Source organism: Rhinolophus sinicus, chromosome 3, assembly GCF_057876585.1.
Source record: "Rhinolophus sinicus isolate RSI-liver-muscle chromosome 3, RSI-T2T, whole genome shotgun sequence".
NCBI lineage: Eukaryota > Metazoa > Chordata > Mammalia > Chiroptera > Rhinolophidae > Rhinolophus > Rhinolophus sinicus.
In genome coordinates, this window is record NC_142503.1 from 156,532,666 (window position 1) to 156,549,182 (window position 16,517).

Sequence of the window (16,517 nt, forward strand, 5' to 3'; positions counted from 1 at the left end):
GAGATCTGGCATCTGGAAATTTGAGTATCTTTAGAAGAGCTTGAGGGAAAGAAAGAAAAAGCCCATCATTTCTGAGTGAGGTCAGCCAGCCCAGCTGGAGGAGGCAGCAGGCTGTAGGGACTGCTGAAGGACCGCTTGGCCAGCTTGCCGGACCCTGGGGCAAGCCATTGTATAAGCTCCCCAGTATTAGAAAGAAAGAAAAAAAATCGGACATGAGTTTAGCTTTGCTCAGGAGCCCAGAACATGCTCACATCTCTAGGAATCTTTGCTCTTCTGTACAAGTGGAAAATGCAATCCATGAGAACAAACTTGACTGTGGAGTTGTGTGCCTAGTTCCCCAGCCCTGTAACTTAGAGGGGGCTGTGGCTCACGCCACCTTGTGGCCGCTTTTCAGAGTCCCATGTGTCTCTCTGAGCAGCTGGCTCACTAATGGCTAAAAGACAGGACAGCAGCCTCAAAATCAAGCACAAAACGTGCATTTACTGACATCTGCTCTGGGCTACACTGGGCTTCTAGCAAGAACAAACGCAAATGTAAAGGGAAACATGCTAATATAATTAGCAACCTGGTGCAGTTGTGAATACAAGCTGTTGTTTCCAGACTTGGGAGAGAACTATGATTACCCTACATTTAATAGCTTAACATTGAATGTGCACGAGAGTTCCAGATTCAGCAAAGAAATACATAAGTTATTTATATTTTAAGTAAAAATATTATAGTTTATTCCTTTATTTCACCACCATTTATGTGTATGAACTGCAGTGGAGGCTTTGCTTACGTCCTGTGGAGCAAGGCCAGGATATATGCTTTATATTGATTATTTGATCTTCAACATCAGATTATCACGATTGTAAAGGTGGGCAAAACCATGCAAAAAGAAAAGGAAGGACATTCCCATTGATGGCAGTAAATGAACAGTCAAAGCCACCGAGTTTGCCAATGGCCAATTTCTTGTGTTTCTTTTAAAGAACAGATCAAAGAGTCTTTTTTTGCCATTTTGGGGGCTACTTGCCTATCAGGATCACGGGACAAAGAGTAAATAAAGGCATGAAGAAACAAACAAGCAAATTGCACCAGAACAGATGTGCTTAAATTAACCAAGTGACAGTTTGTGTGTTAGTCTCATTACCATGGCTGTCACGTGAGGTGGGTGGAGAAGAGAAGCACCAAAGGCTTAGTTGTTCAGAGGCTGCTGAGCAACCCCAGGAAACCTCAGAGACACCATCCTTTGAGGCTGGCTCTGGCCACCCCTACTTGCCTGCTGCTGCCTCATGGAGGGCATTCTTCCTCTGATCGTGCTGGGGGGGGCAGGGGACCTGGCTGGGGTGCTTTGGAGGTACTGGAAGGCGCTCTGGCGACCCACCTACTTCTATACGCAGTTAAATGTGAGAGCCACTCCCACGTTCCTCTTCATGATTCTGGAGGAGCCATCAGATGTGCCATCAAAGCACCGGCCAAGTGCAATCTCCTTGGCCATGCGAGGGTCCTGGTCAGTGACAGTGTAGATGCCATAGTTGTGGCCCAGTGGATCCAGGGGCGCCAGCATGGTGTACTTACTGGTGTCACTGTTGACCGCCAGTGGCAGGTTGTTGACCAGGTACTCATGCAGCATGGAGTTTACACTGGCTCGATGGCAGCTGCCCTGGGGTATGATCTTTACCAGTGTGCGTTCCACACGGTTCTGGTCATAGAGCATCCCACCGCACTTGAACTCCAAACAGACACATGAGACCTTGGATTGGTCCCTATCCCGTGTGCTCTTCACATCCCGGATTCCATATAGCTTCCCCAAAGTCTGCTGGTGGGTTCCCCCCATGTTGCGGGATCGCACATTCACCTCCACTGACCCCACAATCTTCACCTTAATGTAACAGGCTCTGAACTCCATTGGCTTGGGCCACCATGCCAGGTAGTCTTCAGTCCAGCTCATGGGGTCATCCTCATTGAAGGGGACAGTGTTGTAGTCATACCGATCCCCAACGATCTGGTAGAACCGGAAGTGGGCCGCACTGGGCGGTGCCTCCTCACATGCCCGGCGGTTCTCAAAGGCATAAATGGGCCCATTGCTCTCCTCAGCTGAGTTGGGCCTTGGCTTGGCCATGCTGATCTGGAAAGCTGTCTTCTTACCCTGTGGGTCGTCATGGTCAGTCCGACGGTATCTGAGCTTGTTGAGGTAGGGCTGAGGGACACCAATTGCATTTGGGTTGAATTTAGGAGAAGACTCCACTGCTTCCAGTTCTTCCCCAGCCAGGCTTGCCAAGACATAGGCAGAATAGGCATCAGGGGACTGGTCATCGCAGAATGCAAGAAGGCAGGCCCCATTGGGGCCCGTGATGACACTGTCAAAGCGTCCCCAGGCCCTAGGGTTGGACGAGAAGCCAGTCGTGGGCTCCAGGTTGATCACAGAGACCACTACCCCCTGGATCTGCTCACTAGGCAGGAACCTCTCATTCCTGTAGGCCCTCACCTTGATAAAGCACCTCCTGCTTTCAGGGACATCCACGTTAAAGAGCCTCCTCTCTCGGATCTCCATGTTGCCCACCAGGAAGGTTCTGTCTTCTCTTTTGTTCCGCCTTTGGCTTTCATATTTGAAGTCACCTTCCTCTTCCCACAGCCCTGTGTCTGGGTTGAGTGACCAGAGTTTCATCGTGGGCACGTGCTCTGGCATCTTGACCTGGTTTGAGTCAAGGTGGACTTTCACCTTGCCAACATTAAGGGACTCAGAGGTGGCCTCATCTGTGAAGTCCACAGAGAACATGCCATATGTCCGAAGGGGGACGGTATCTCCTTCATCACTGATGAAGTTCAGGTCACTCTGAGTAGCTGTGGCTGTGGAAATATTGCGAGGGTCCAGGAAGGTCACACTGGCCTTCACTTTTCCTGTGTAGGGCTCCCCGTTCTGCCTGTAGAAACTGTTGGAGGGGATCTCCAGCTCAGCAACAGGGTCTTCACCAGCTACCTCCCCTAGGGGGATAATGTTGGTCTCCATGGCCTCCAAGGTGATGGGCTCTTTCCGTCGAAGCATCTTGATCTCATGGAACACGGCGCTTCCCTTCCTGTTGAAGGGCAGCACTTTGGTAGTGTTGACGAACTTCTGCAGCCTGTCCACAAATGTGAGCACCAGCCTCTCAGTGTCCTGGGGGACATGGAGGGTGAAAGTGCCCTTGTAGCCAGTCATACTCACACGGTTGTTCCCCATGTATATGTGGCCAAAGCGCATGGGTTCCCCATTGTCAGCGGCACTGACACAGCCCCGTACGATACTCCGGGTCTCTGTACACCGCTGGCAGCTGCACTCCATGGCCACCTTGGTGGGTAGCGTGTACCCATTGCACTGGATCTCCCTCTCCTCTGTTCTGGAGATGCCACAGCAGTTCTCCACAGCATCCCAGCACCTGATCCCATTATCGTGCTGCCCTGCACAGGTCTTGACAGGGCAACGGCCCACGTCATAGTAGGAGGAGTTGGTGGCATTCTGGAAGCAATCATGGGGCAGCCGGATAAGGAAGCTCTCAGGGATGGGGTTGCAAGGGGTCTCATCAGGGGCTGTGGAGGGAAATGGTGTGGATATGACATGTAAGTTCATCTCCTACACAAAGGGCACCTCAATCTCACCTCTTTGCAGTGCTTTATGGTTTTCAAAATACTTGCATATCCTTGATCCTGACTCTCACATACTCCTCTGAAGGAGATGGAACAACTATGAATAAACCCATTTTACATCTGGGGAAACAGATTTGGTTACTGAGACCACTAGAGTCACGGTTCTCATTGGAGGCATCCTGAAAATCTATGAGGATGTTTTGAGTTACCACCAAATTTGGGAGTCTACTGGCATACAGTGGGTGGGGGCATTGCTGCTCTGTGTCCTACAAAGGCTGGCACTGTCCTACATAAAGAATTTTTCTGTATCCTGCATGACTTTCACATGTCCCACCAGACATTCATGGAGGTGGAAAACCTATTTAAAATGATCAGGGCCTAGAATTTTTACATGGTTTTACCACGCATTGAATTTTTCAGGAATGCAACTATCATAAAAATGAAGCTAAGATTGTACTTTGGTGGGTCTTTTTTTTTTCAAGTTTATTTAAGCCCAAACTGAAGACAATTGCTGGGGAGCGAAATCACAAATGCTCCTGATTGTACTTTGTTCAGTTAGAAAAATACTAAGAATTGTTTCTTGTCTCAGAAAAATCATGTACCTACAACATTACCCAAGAAGTGTGAACCACCAAAATGATACCTCTGTATCCATCAGTATTTGTAGCTGTCACCTTCTTGGTGACTGGATTCAAATGCAAGTGTCTGATCTCTTAGTTGGCATTCTTGTGTCATTAGGCCAAAGCTCTTATATATTGAAATACATATATTAAAATGAATTAAATTAAAATTGTATTAAAATTATTTTCTTTTTATTTCTCCTTTATGTTATAGTTAGACTATGGGCATATATACTAGACAATTTTAGGTAGCTAACTTGACTATAAAGTTAACTTCAAAATAGAAAAACATTTTTAAAATTTAAAGTGTTAAAAATTGTAAGTATTACAAATTACTGTGACAAATGGGGAGCATTGGTATTATGGGTTGGGTACCTCTGCTAATGGGGCTTCACTGTTGCCAAGGTCCAAGTGCCCTGTGTCTTGAGGTCTGTTGCTCAACTTTCTTGGAGTCTGTGAAATATTCCAGAATCCTTCCAATAAATTTTCTCTTCCTCTGCCTTGTGTTTGGTTTTGTTTAGGCCAATTACTGAGCTGTCCTCCTTCTCCATCTCTTTCCAAGTATAGGTTCCTAATTTGTCTTGGTGTCCAGTCTCTCCCCCTCCAGCTCACTTCTTGAAGCCAGCTCTAATCAGGTCACCCTTTTTTGTAAAGCCCCCTCAGTTTCCCACTTCTATACCTTTACTCACGCTGCTCCCTCAATCTGGAATGCCCCCATCTCCTTACACACAGCTCCTGGTCATTCTTTAAGATGAGGGGTTCACAACTTTGGCTGCAAACTAGAATCACCCAGGAAAGCTTTTAAACTGTGCATGTCCAGGCCACATCCCAAACCAATGAAATCAAACTCTCTGGAGGTAAGACCCAGACATCCATATGTTTAAAAACTTAGCAGCCAAGACTGAGAACCATTATTTAAGCCCCAGCTGAAATGCTGCTACCTCAGACAGCCATCCACGGTCACGCCCACCGGGAAGGTCTCTGTTTCTCATCTATAGAGTCCATGGCCCCTTATCTCCTGTTTTAGCTGCATTCTACCTTACTTGTCTCTTATTTACATTTCTTCACCACTCCTGGAGTGGCAGTTCCATGAGGGTGAGATTGGGCTCTGTGACATTTTTGTGTCCTGGAGGGCATAGCACAGCACAGAAAAATCCAAGTTTTTACTGCTGAGATATGCCCACTGGGGTGCTCCAAGGGTCCCTGACAGGCTTACCTATGACAGTCAGCTGGGAGACATGGGACTTCGCAGCCCCTGAGTCGCTCTGGGCCTTGCAGAAGTACTCCCCAGCCTGGTCCCGCTGTAGGTTCCTCAGCACCAGGTTGCTCTCGTGCTTATAGAGGGAGGGGTCTAGCAGCGTGTTATTGTGGTACCTGCAAGGCATGGAGAGACGCAGCCTGAGAAGGCAGTGCCAGGAGCAAACAGCCAGGGAGACAGATGGTGGATGGGTCCCTGCCGATGTCAACATCACCTTTGACTCGGCTCATCTAAGAGCTCTGATTGACCTGGGAATCAAGGGACTTGACTGAGTCTCAGCCTTACCACTCACTGGATCCTTGGATAAATCATCTCACCTCTCTTAGCTTCAGCTTCCTGGTCAATAAAATGGGAGCAGTGATTCCTAGATGACCACACAGAATCTCTGGGAGGGCTAAACACGATAATGGCTGTAAAATGTTCGTGAAGCGTAAAGGACTCACAGCCACTGGGGACTCTGACCTTGTTTGCCTTTGTCGGGGAAGCTGGGCTGAGGAATCTTGTTCTGTGTCTCAAGGACATGCAAGTCAGGATCCCAAGACCAGAGCTGCTCTGTGGGGACCCCAGCTTCAAGAGGACCGCAACAGGGTTTGCTGGTTGTCTGGGCAGCCTCAACCCTGCCGGCACCCACTTATAAGTGCCAACTTCCAGACTCTGCATCAGGGCCTTTCTTGTCACTTTATTCTGTTGGTTATTATTATGGTTAATAAGACCAGACCCAATGCTTGAAAGCGCTGGTTGCCCAGAGGAGAACCGGGCAGGGTAGCTGGCAGAATACTCACCAGAAATACTTATCTGGACTGGGCTTCCCCGTGGCCTCACAGCACAGAGCCACAGTCTGCCCAGCTCTCCGTGCTTTTGTCTTGGGATTCTTCACAATGTATGGAGACTCTGGGACAGAAGATGAGAAAGGGGTATTTGGGGTTTTTCTTTACGACAGATTCTCCAGAGACTTGTTATCTCAGGTTCTTTGACATGTGTTAACATGTCACCCCCCACCAGCCCCTCTCTAAATGTCTTAATTAGGGTACTGGTCTAGAATGGAGTCCACCTCTTCTACCCCCTCAGCCTGACCCATGGGCAGGGCAGGTCACAGGCGGTGGAAGAAGGGACCACATTAGCAGGGCTTATATGTGTTTCGGCCCTCCTTCAGCCACATCGCAGTCTGTGGATTTACATATGCTTCCCCTCCTCTTTAGGACTAATTCCTGCCCATCTTTCAAGACTTCGCTCTGGACACCTTCTCTAGGAAGCCTTCCTTTATTTCCCTAAGCTATGATAATTGACCCTGCTCTGTGCTCCCACATTATCCTTTTGTATCTCCCATCAGAGCACAAAATAGATGCTCAGTTAATACTTGATGAATGAATGAATGAATGAATGAATGAATGAATGCATGAGTCCATCTCAGTCTGACCCTCTAACCTATTCTAGGCTGCTTCAGCTTCAGTCCCCTACCCTGTCCAGTACCGGGAGTAGTACCTGTACAGGCCTGGTCCACGCAGACCTGCTCCAATGGCCTCTCAAGCAGCATCGGGGTGAAGCAGTGAAGAATCAAGGGGATCTTGTGCCAGCCAAGATTCTCAAGTACTACCATCTCAAGCACAACCAGAGTTGGCTGTTTTAAATAGTGCAATATTCCTGTTCAGCTGCCTCCAGCAGAATTTTCTGGCCATTCTATACCATTTCTGAATTCGTACAGCCTCTTTCTCTCTCTATGTCCTCCAAACCTCACACTGTACTGTAATGACTCTTTTAGGTAAGGTGGCCCAGGGAAGAACTCATTTGAGGCAGCAAGTCATGTCAATATCTGGGGGATGAACACACTGAGCAGAGTATGTAGCCAGTGCAAAGACCCTGAGGCAGGAGTGTGCCTGTGTGTTTGAGGAACAGATGGAAGGACACTGTGGCTGGAGTAGAGTGATTCAGTGGGGCAGAGAGGAGGGAAATAGGAGAGGAGAGCGGAGAAGTAATGATGGGGGCACATGATGTTGCTTGGGCCTTGTAGGCCATGGTAAAGATTTTGCGTATTACTCTGGGCAAGCTGGGAAACCAGCGCTCAGCATTGTAATCCCTTTACTTAAAAGGCCACCCCTGTCCCAGAGAACTTAAGTACCTGCCCTGGTGAACTCCGCACTGACGTTGGCTGACTTCAGTCTAGTCTTGGGCATTGTGAGCTTGATAGGAACAAACTTGGTCTTTGTGATCTTCAGGATGCTTTTGCCATCTGGGCACAAGCCAGGGACTTGGAACCTCCCACTACTGTCCGTCTGGGTCAGTGGCTTAAGCGTCTTGGTCACCAGGTAGACAGTGGCCTCTGAGGCTGGGGCACCCCCAGGGAGTGAGACAGTCCCATGCAGCACGAAGTCCTGGCACATGCAGGCATCGCAGTCAGCATTCACGTGGCCCATGGGGCAGATCAGGTCACAGGCTGTGGAGGAAGGGACCACATTAGCAGGGTTTATATGGGTTTTGACCCTCCTTCAGCCACATCTCAGCCTGTTGACTTATGTATGCTTCCCCTCTTCCTTAGGTCTTCGTTACTGTCTTTATCAGCCTGCATGACTAATTCCTGCCCATCCTTCAAGACTTAGCTCAGGACACCTTCTCTAGGAAGCCTTCCTTGACTCCCCTAAGCCATGATAATTGACCCTGCTATGTGCTCCCACATTATCCTTTTGTATCTCCCATCAGAGCACAAAATAGATGCTCAGTTAATACTTGATGAATGAATGAATGAATGAATGAATGAATGAATGCATGAGTTCATCTCAGTCTGACCCTCTAACCTATTCTAGGCTGCTTCAGCTTCAGTCCCCTACCCTGTCCAGTACCGGGAGTAGTACCTGTACAGGCCTGGTCCACGCAGACCTGCTCCAATGGCCTCTCAAGCAGCATTGGGGTGAAGCAGTGAAGAATCAAGGGGATCTTGTGCCAGCCAAGATTCTCAAGTACTACCATCTCAAGCACAACCAGAGTTGGCTGTTTTAAATAGTGCAATATTCCTGTTCAGCTGCCTCCAGCAGAATTTTCTGGCCATTCTATACCATTTCTGAATTCGTACAGCCTCTTTCTCTCTCTATGTCCTCCAAACCTCACACTGTACTGTAATGACTCTTTTAGGTAAGGTGGCCCAGGGAAGAACTCATTTGAGGCAGCAGTCATGTCAATATCTGGGGGATGAACACACTGAGCAGAGTATGTAGCCAGTGCAAAGACCCTGAGGCAGGAGTGTGCCTGTGTGTTTGAGGAACAGATGGAAGGACACTGTGGCTGGAGTAGAGTGATTCAGTGGGGCAGAGAGGAGGGAAATAGGAGAGGAGAGCGGAGAAGTAATGATGGGGGCACATGATGTTGCTTGGGCCTTGTAGGCCATGGTAAACATTTTGCGTTTTACTCTGGGCAAGCTGGGAAACCAGCGCTCAGCATTGTAATCCCTTTACTTAAAAGGCCAGCCCTGTCCCAGAGAACTTAAGTACCTGCCCTGGTGAACTCCGCACTGACGGTGGCTGACTTCAGTCTAGTCTTGGGCATTGTGAGCTTGATAGGAGCAAACTTGGTCTTTGTGATCTTCAGGATGCTTTTGCCATCTGGGCACAAGCCAGGGACTCGGAACCTCCCACTACTGTCCGTCCGGGTCAGTGGCTTAGGCGTCTTGGTCACCAGGTAGACAGTGGCCCTTGAGGCTGGGGCACCGCCAGGGAGAGAGACAGTCCCATGTAGCACGAAGTCCTGGCACATGCAGGCATCGCAGTCAGCATTCACGTGGCCCATGGGGCAGATCAGGTCACAGGCTGTGGAGAAAGGGGCCACATTAGCAGGGCTTATATGGGTTTTGACCCTCCTTCAGCCACATCTCAGCCTGTTGACTTATGTATGCTTCCCCTCTTCCTTAGGTCTTCGTTACTGTCTTTATCAGCCTGCATGACTAATTCCTGCCCATCCTTCAAGACTTAGCTCAGGACATCTCTAGGAAGCCTTCCTTGATTCCCCTAAGCTATGATAATTGGCCCTGCTATGTCCTCCCACATTATCCTTTTGTATCTCCCATCAGAGCACAAAATAGCTGCTCAGTTAAAACTTGATGAATGAATGAACGCATGAATCCATCTCATTCTGAACTTCTAACCTATTCTAGCCTGCTTCAAACTCAGCCCCATGCCCTGCCCAGTACCAGGAGCAAGGGCAGTACCTGTATAGGCCTGGTCCATGCAGGGCCGATCCTCCTCAGTGGCCTCACGGCACAGTGACACTGTCTCTGCCAAGCAGTTGCGTGTTCGGGTCTGGACCCCAGTGTAACCACAAGCAGCAGAACACTTGCTCCAGGGAGACCATGAGCTCCAGATGCGCTCTGTGTCTCGGCGCAGGGATCCTGCAAAACAGGATTGACAGACAGTCTGACTTCCCTCCCGCAGGGACTCTGTCAAGAAATCTTCCCAAGGCTGCTTTTTCTCAGAAAGCAGGGCCTCTGTTTACATCATAGATGTCACTGATACTTAGACTTACTGCAATGATTTTTCCAACAGATGGAAGTCAAGAGTCTTGAGGAAGTGGTGTCTGTAATTCACACAACGACACCATATGGGCTAGGGGCGGCCCTGAGAAGGGCTTGTTGGCCAAGCACTGGGACTCTGATATGCTGTCCTGGGACGTGTAGGGTTAGCACCACCTGCCCTTTCCACCAGTGCAGAAACAGCCACCAGGGCCTGGGGCTTCAGCGACTCAGACATCAAGCCTGCTTCTGCCCCCCCTCCTCACCTCTGGTGCAAGAATGAGGGTCTCAGACTTTGCCCAGGTGCCCTTGCCCAGCCTGAGCTCCCACTGCAGAGGACCACCACCGCTGCTGGGGCCTGCAGGGTCAGGCTGTGTGCGCTGGTGGAACCCCAAGAGGGGAGGGTGACCATCCATAAAGTGGGCAGGCCTGCAACTGGCTCTGTATTCTCCAGCGCGGGCAGGGAGGGCGTAAAGAGCATACATTCTTGGACTCTGCAAACACAGACATGGATTCAAACCCCAGCTCTCCACTTAATAGCTATGTAATTGTGAGAAGTTACCTAACCTCTCGGAACCTGGAGTAATATGTCAGCCTAGAGAGTCTTCACAGGTCAGTTGTAAACATCGAGTGATGTAGAAAACTAGCACAGTTCCTGGCACATGGGAACTAAATAGAAACTAACATTTAATGAACGTTCACCTGAGTTAAGCTCCTTTCACTCATTATCTTATTTAATCCTCGTTTTTTAAAAACACCCTATGAAGAGGGCGGCCGGTAGCTCAGCTGGTTAGAGCGCGGTGCTCTTAACAATAAGGTTACCAGTTCGATCCCCACATGGGCCACTGTGAGCTGCGCCCTCCACAACTAGCTTGAAACAACTACTTGACTTGGAGCTGATAGGTTCTGGAAAAACACACTTAAAAAAATAAATAAAAGTTAAAAAAAAAAAGTACCCTATAAAGATTTAAATACAACCCTGTTCTACATGTGAGAAACCTGAGGCACAGAGAGTTTCAGGAAATTTGCCTAAGGACACAGATCAGCTGGCAGGCCCAGATTTGGGACCAAGCAGCCCAGCTCGAGAGCCTGGGGTCTTTCCCACCATGCCACATGCATCCAGTGAAGTGGACTGAATGGAGAACATCCAGAAACACGGACCGTTCATGACATTGGTGGGTTAATAGTAGGAAGTTGAAGCCTGTGTATTGCGATATCCAGAGTTCCCATGGCCAGAGGCAGGTCCTGGCCTCTGCCTGTGCCAAGGCTGGTGGGAGCTGGGGAGTGGGGGCCCTTCAGGCTCATCTGGTGGGCAGAGGAAGCGCACAGTGTAATTGGAGCAGTTCTGGCCAGGCCGCTGCTCCCTGTTGACGCACCAGAAGCCCTCACGGGGACTGCTATGGACCACCTGGCCAGTGCTGCCTGCAGGTATCCAGTCAGTGGTCCGGGCCTCCAGCCACAGGGGCTGAGCGCACACACGGTCCCCATAGTAGAAGTGAATGGCATCCAGCCGCTCGTAGTCGCCCTTCCCGCCTGGGTGGTCAATGTTGAACCATGTTGTCCACTCCCCAGGACCTGAGAGGTAGAGCCAGGTGGGCAAGGAGCCAGGTCCTGGGGCTCCAGGTGGGCTCCAGGTGAGCTCCAGTTTCCCTTTCCTGCTCACCCCCTGGGAGTCATCCCCCATATGTCTCACGCACCCACCCCAGCTCCATTGGTCTCAGGCTCTACCACATCTGTCTCTCCAGCAGCTCTCCAATCTCCTGCCCTCTGCACCCTCTGCTGCCAAGGGCCCCATTCAAGCTCTCAGCAGCCTGGCTGGACCATGTCAGTAGCTTCCTGCCTGGTCTTCCCCGTGACTCCATCCCCACCCTCTCGACACTGTAGTCAGGGTGAGTGTCCTTCATGTGGCTTCACATCCAGCTTTAACTCCCTTGGCCAGTCATTTGGGGTGCCATGAGCTGGCCCTGCTATCTCTCCATCCTCGTCACTCCCCTTTCTCCCCACTAGCCTATGCTCTGGCCTCAGCAAGTCCTACAGAAGTCCTGGAACATATCGGGCCGATTCGTGATTCTGGACTGTCCTATAAACTAGGTCCCTCTGCCTAGGCAGAGACGTAGGCCAAAAACCTTGTAAAAGTGGGTTTCCATGGAACTCTGACTTCACGCCCAAGCTCAGTAAACACCTTCCTGGTGAGCCCTCCCAGCTCCAGCCACAACTCACTCTTCAGGGGGTCAGCAGGCTTGGCAGAGATACTGAAGGTCCTCTTCCCTGGCCGGACTCTTCTCACTGAATGGGTGAGCATCGTCTGCCTCCCTGAGGGCCAGGAGAGAAGTGAGAGATCAGGACTATTAGTTACTGGGGCCCAGCAAGTTCCCGCTACCAGCCTCTCAAGACACAGGGAAGCAGTGTGATGTGTTAGATGGAGCACAAGCACTGGACATGGGTTCCAGTCCCCACTCTGCCACTCAATGGCTGTGCGACCTTCTAAGATCTTGTTTCCTCTAAATCTGTTTTCCCATAAAATAGGGCTGTATTAATAATCACTACATCGTAGAGCTCTGGGGCATGTTCAGGGTGATAATAAATGGAAAGGGACTTGGCATGTAGTGTATGCTCAACAAATGGTCATTCTCTCTTTGCTTTTGTTCTAGAAATGGCTCCTTGGATGCTGTGGAGCAGCCAGAGGGGGTGGAGGGCTCTTACATTAGTGTGTGGGTCTGTCCTTTCACCAGAACCGAGCCTTATTTTCCTCATTTATAAAATGGAGAGATGAATTCCCACGTCCCAGGGTGGTCTGCTTGGCCTGAGGAGTCCGTGAGGTAACACAAATGAACATTTCTCAAGTGGACAGAGACGGAAAGTGTGAGCTCCAGAAGCTCTGCCACTTCCTAACTGTGTGACATTGGGCCAAATATTTAACTCAGCTGACTCTTGCTCTCGCATCATAAAATTAGGACAATAATAGTTCCTGCCTCACAGGATTGTGGGGATTAAATTCATGCATAACATCCACTTAGAACCATGCCTAACGCAGAGTGCTTGCTGAGTAGGGGTTAGCAACTCCTGTTAGCTCAATGCCTGGACAAAAGATGCCCATTTGCCTTCCCTTGGCAAAGTTTGGCTTTGGGAGTCCATCTTCCCCCTAAAGTACTCATTTGACCTCACTGGGACAGTGGTCCTCAATTTTCTGACACCAGGGCGGCAGGGTCCCTGAGCTTGGTGCAAGGTCTTCAGGCCCTGGGAAGCTTCAAATCCCACCCCACCTGAGGCTGGGTTGGGGGCTCCAGAATGGGAAGGAGAAAGGACAGCGGAGGCCTGCAAAAGCTTTGAAAGGCAATTAACTCTCATGTGAGGAGTCAAATCAGAATTCTCTACGCCATTTAATTGGGGTGATAGGAGCTCTTCTCATCAAACAACTCTGATTGCCACTAAGATGGTTGAATGCTAATCGTCTTCACCAACAACAGCTGTCGGGGTGAAAAGAGGAAGGCAGGAGGTGGGCACACACAGGCTTAGGCAAGATGTTGAGCCAGCCTTTGTTCCTGCATCTGTGGTCACAAAGCCTGCAGGGTACACAGCTTTAAAAGAGGGTTTTGAGCAATTTTTTGCTTTACCTAAACACATGGTTAGAAATCGGGAGAAGAAGGGGAGATAGGAAGAGAGTATACAGGGTAGTGCTAGGTGCTCTGACACTTCGATGCCTCAGGGAGTGCACGAAGAAAATTCTCTCTCCCTGTTCCTTCAAGAACTCAGTGTCACCAGAGGATGGAGTCAGGGGACAAGGAAACCAAACAGGGTTCTGATGTCTGTAAAATTTGGTTGCAGGGTCTAAATGAAATTGAGCTTTAGGCCGGAAGAATTTTCATGAAACTAAAACCAGACCAAACCCCAAACCTGATTCTGAGAGTTCAGTAATCTCTTGAGGTTTCTTTTTGCATTGGCTGCCAGGAAGCTCAGAGCTAAATTTATAATGCAGGGGTGGTAACCCTCTCATTTTCTTTCCTCCCTCTGAATGACAGCTCATCTCCTCATTTAAAAGATTCTGTTCCATTAGTTTTAATATTGAGAACTATCTTAAATCCTTTGGGAAAACAAGCAGGATGTAAAATTTGAATAAATCTATAAACCAGCCTCAGGTCTTAAGGTCATTGCTGTGGCTTAAGGCAGATGCATATTTGGGTCCCAGACCAGACAGGACTTCACTATTGCAAGTGGGAGATTTGGGAGATAGCAGATACTTAGCCTGTACCCAACACAGCAGTGACTTCCAGGACCAGGAAGAACACCCAGGCCTTGGTCCCCACCATCGTTCCCCTAGGCCCTGTGGGGAGGATGACAGGAGATGGGTGAGGGTGCTGCACAGAGTCAGGTCGCCCCTGGAACGTGCTCCCCAGGAATCTTCTCAGAATCAATGACCTGAAAAGAAACAAAGCTTGTCAGGTTCCACATTTCTGAATCACCTCTGATGTCTTGAGCAGAACTATTTCTTGACCTACAAAGGGTGGGAGGGTGTACAGAATGAAATCTTCTGGGAGGTGACACCTTCCCAAGCAGGCAGCTTTGGGAAGTGTAGAGGCTCAGAATCTGAGTTTAGATGAGGCAGAACTGGATTCACACCCTGGGTCAAGGCTCCAGAGCCCCACATCGACATAGGACACAAAGGGAGAGTAGGTTCCTTGCCAGTGAGGAAGGGCCTGGGGTCACTCCCAGCAATCTCTGGGTAACTCAGTAATCACTTCCAAGACCTGGGCGTCGGGGTATGTTTTGCTATCCTTTGGTGGGGCTCACACTCTTGCACAAAAGGTATACATACTAGGGCCATAAAGCCCCAGACCCTCACGGGGCCGGCAAGCTGGAGGGCACAGATGCTTTAGACATACCACCTCCAAGAACACATTCCCAGATGTGCACAGGCTGCAGCTGAAACACATTTCTGGCCTGTTTGTTTGGGGCCTGGCTGGGAGGTACACAGCCAGGAGCACACTGAAGGAGAAGAGGAGGGCCAGGGCTCCCCAATAACTGCTGACTGTGGGTTAGAGGCTGCAGGAGCAGGAAGAGGAAAGCAGCCTGGCAATAAAGACAAGGGCTCGTGGGGTGTAGCCCAGGCTCCTGCTCATTTTTCTCTTTCCCCAGAGCTCTGCTCAAGCCAGAATCTGATTAGTTCCTGGAGATTCAAAAGTGCTTCCCTTCAACGGCCAAAGTTAGAATATGGTCGGAAAGGGGGAGATTCCTCCTTTCTGGAAAAAAAGATGAAAAAGTACTTGGTGGTCCCATGGGAAGAACAGACCAATCTCACATTGCAGACCATCTAGCTCTAAGCCTGCTATCTCCACCACCAGCTGTTTCTCAGCCCAGGACACAGAAGCACGGGTGTCCCCAAGGTCTCCAGCTATTATGTGTCTTACGCCAAGCTCCGGGTTCTGAGCAGGGAGCAGAGCACGCCACCGGCCTGCACAGCGTTCAGTCTGAGCCCACTCTGGGACTGTCTGAGAGGCCAAGGTGGCCTGAGGAACTTTGTGTAAAAACCATTTCCCATCTGGCAGTCCACGGAACTTTCTTCAGCATATTCTCTGCCAGTTAGACTCCAAGCCTACACTCCTCAGAACTCTCAGACAAAGCAGACTGGCTGACCACAGGAAAGAAGCAGGGCGCCCAGAGGTACAGAGACCCTAACTAGGGCCATTTAAGGGCCCCTGGCCTCAGATGGGAGAAGAAGAGGACTTTGGGCCAATGGGGTAAGAGAACTCCAAAGCAGAAAGGAGAGTCTTCTCTGGGGGAAATAAAGGGTGGTCAGGGGAGGGCAGAGATAGCTGAGCCAGTTAGTGGGGTGCAGGGATGGGGGAGGAGAAAGGGAGTGGAGCTCACCGTGTCCTGAGCAGGACTCCTCAGCTTGGGGGTCCAAGTCTTCTTCTCTCTAGCAGTCTAGCCACTGGGCCTTATATAGCACAGCTGGTGGCTCAGCCTGTGGCAGTGTGCCACGGAAAGCAGCCACGAAACCAGATCTGAGCATGAGGAAGCTCAGCCTTCCCTTCCCCTCCCCACATCTCAGGCAGCTCCCAGAGGCTGGGATTTCACTTCCAGATCCTTAGGGGAAGATGCTGCAGGGCCTGGTGATGGGCCAAGTGGACAGCGGCTTGGGGCTCCGCAGGCCAGAACAGAGAGACGGGTGGGGAGCTGGGTGGGTACTGGGGGCAGCCTTGGGAAAGGGCCAAGGGGAATTCTACATCTGGACAGAATTTCGTGGCTCAGGGGGTGGCGTGTTCTTGCCTAAGCTTTGCTTGCCGATCCCCCACATTCCCCTGGCCCTGGCCCATACTCCAAATTCTCTCAGGCACACAGGCCACCGGGCCTTTCAGCTGGGGGTGCCTGGTCTGAATAGGACAAATACTCAGCTTCTCTGGCCTCTGAAGGCACACTCAGAGAACCTCAGCAGGGACAAGGAACCAAAGAATGTGGGCCACAGGATGTCACCTGGTAAGAACAGTTTTTCCCTGACCCTACCTACTTCCATCTGGGTGCCTATCTGTGACCATTGGACCCCAGA

General features: G+C 50.2%; 1 protein-coding gene across 1 annotated transcript; it reads right to left on the reverse strand.

The window, feature by feature from the left end:
• Positions 1–698: 698 nt before the first annotated feature.
• On the reverse strand, positions 699–15,962 carry CILP (cartilage intermediate layer protein). The gene is made up of 9 exons (XM_088797297.1): positions 15,839–15,962; positions 14,223–14,389; positions 12,194–12,286; positions 9,674–9,853; positions 8,961–9,275; positions 7,598–7,912; positions 6,264–6,372; positions 5,440–5,597; positions 699–3,546 (listed from the first exon to the last, which is right to left on the reverse strand). The coding sequence occupies exons 2-9, from the start codon at positions 14,278–14,280 to the stop codon at positions 1,370–1,372; spliced, it is 3,405 nt and encodes a 1,134-aa protein (XP_088653423.1). The 5' UTR covers positions 14,281–14,389; positions 15,839–15,962; the 3' UTR covers positions 699–1,369.
• Between the last annotated feature and the right edge of the window lie 555 nt (positions 15,963–16,517).

Bases quoted from the DNA above. Each gene is read 5' to 3' on its own strand.
- CILP (XM_088797297.1), bottom strand. From the start codon at position 14,280: ATGGTGGGGACCAAGGCCTGGGTGTTCTTCCTGGTCCTGGAAGTCACT. The intron at 5,598-6,263 runs GTGAGTATTCTG...CATGCCTTGCAG, and splicing joins AGTCCAGATAAGTATTTCTG to GTACCACAATAACACGCTGC. The intron at 3,547-5,439 runs GTAAGCCTGTCA...TTCCCTCCACAG, and splicing joins CTCCCAGCTGACTGTCATAG to CCCCTGATGAGACCCCTTGC.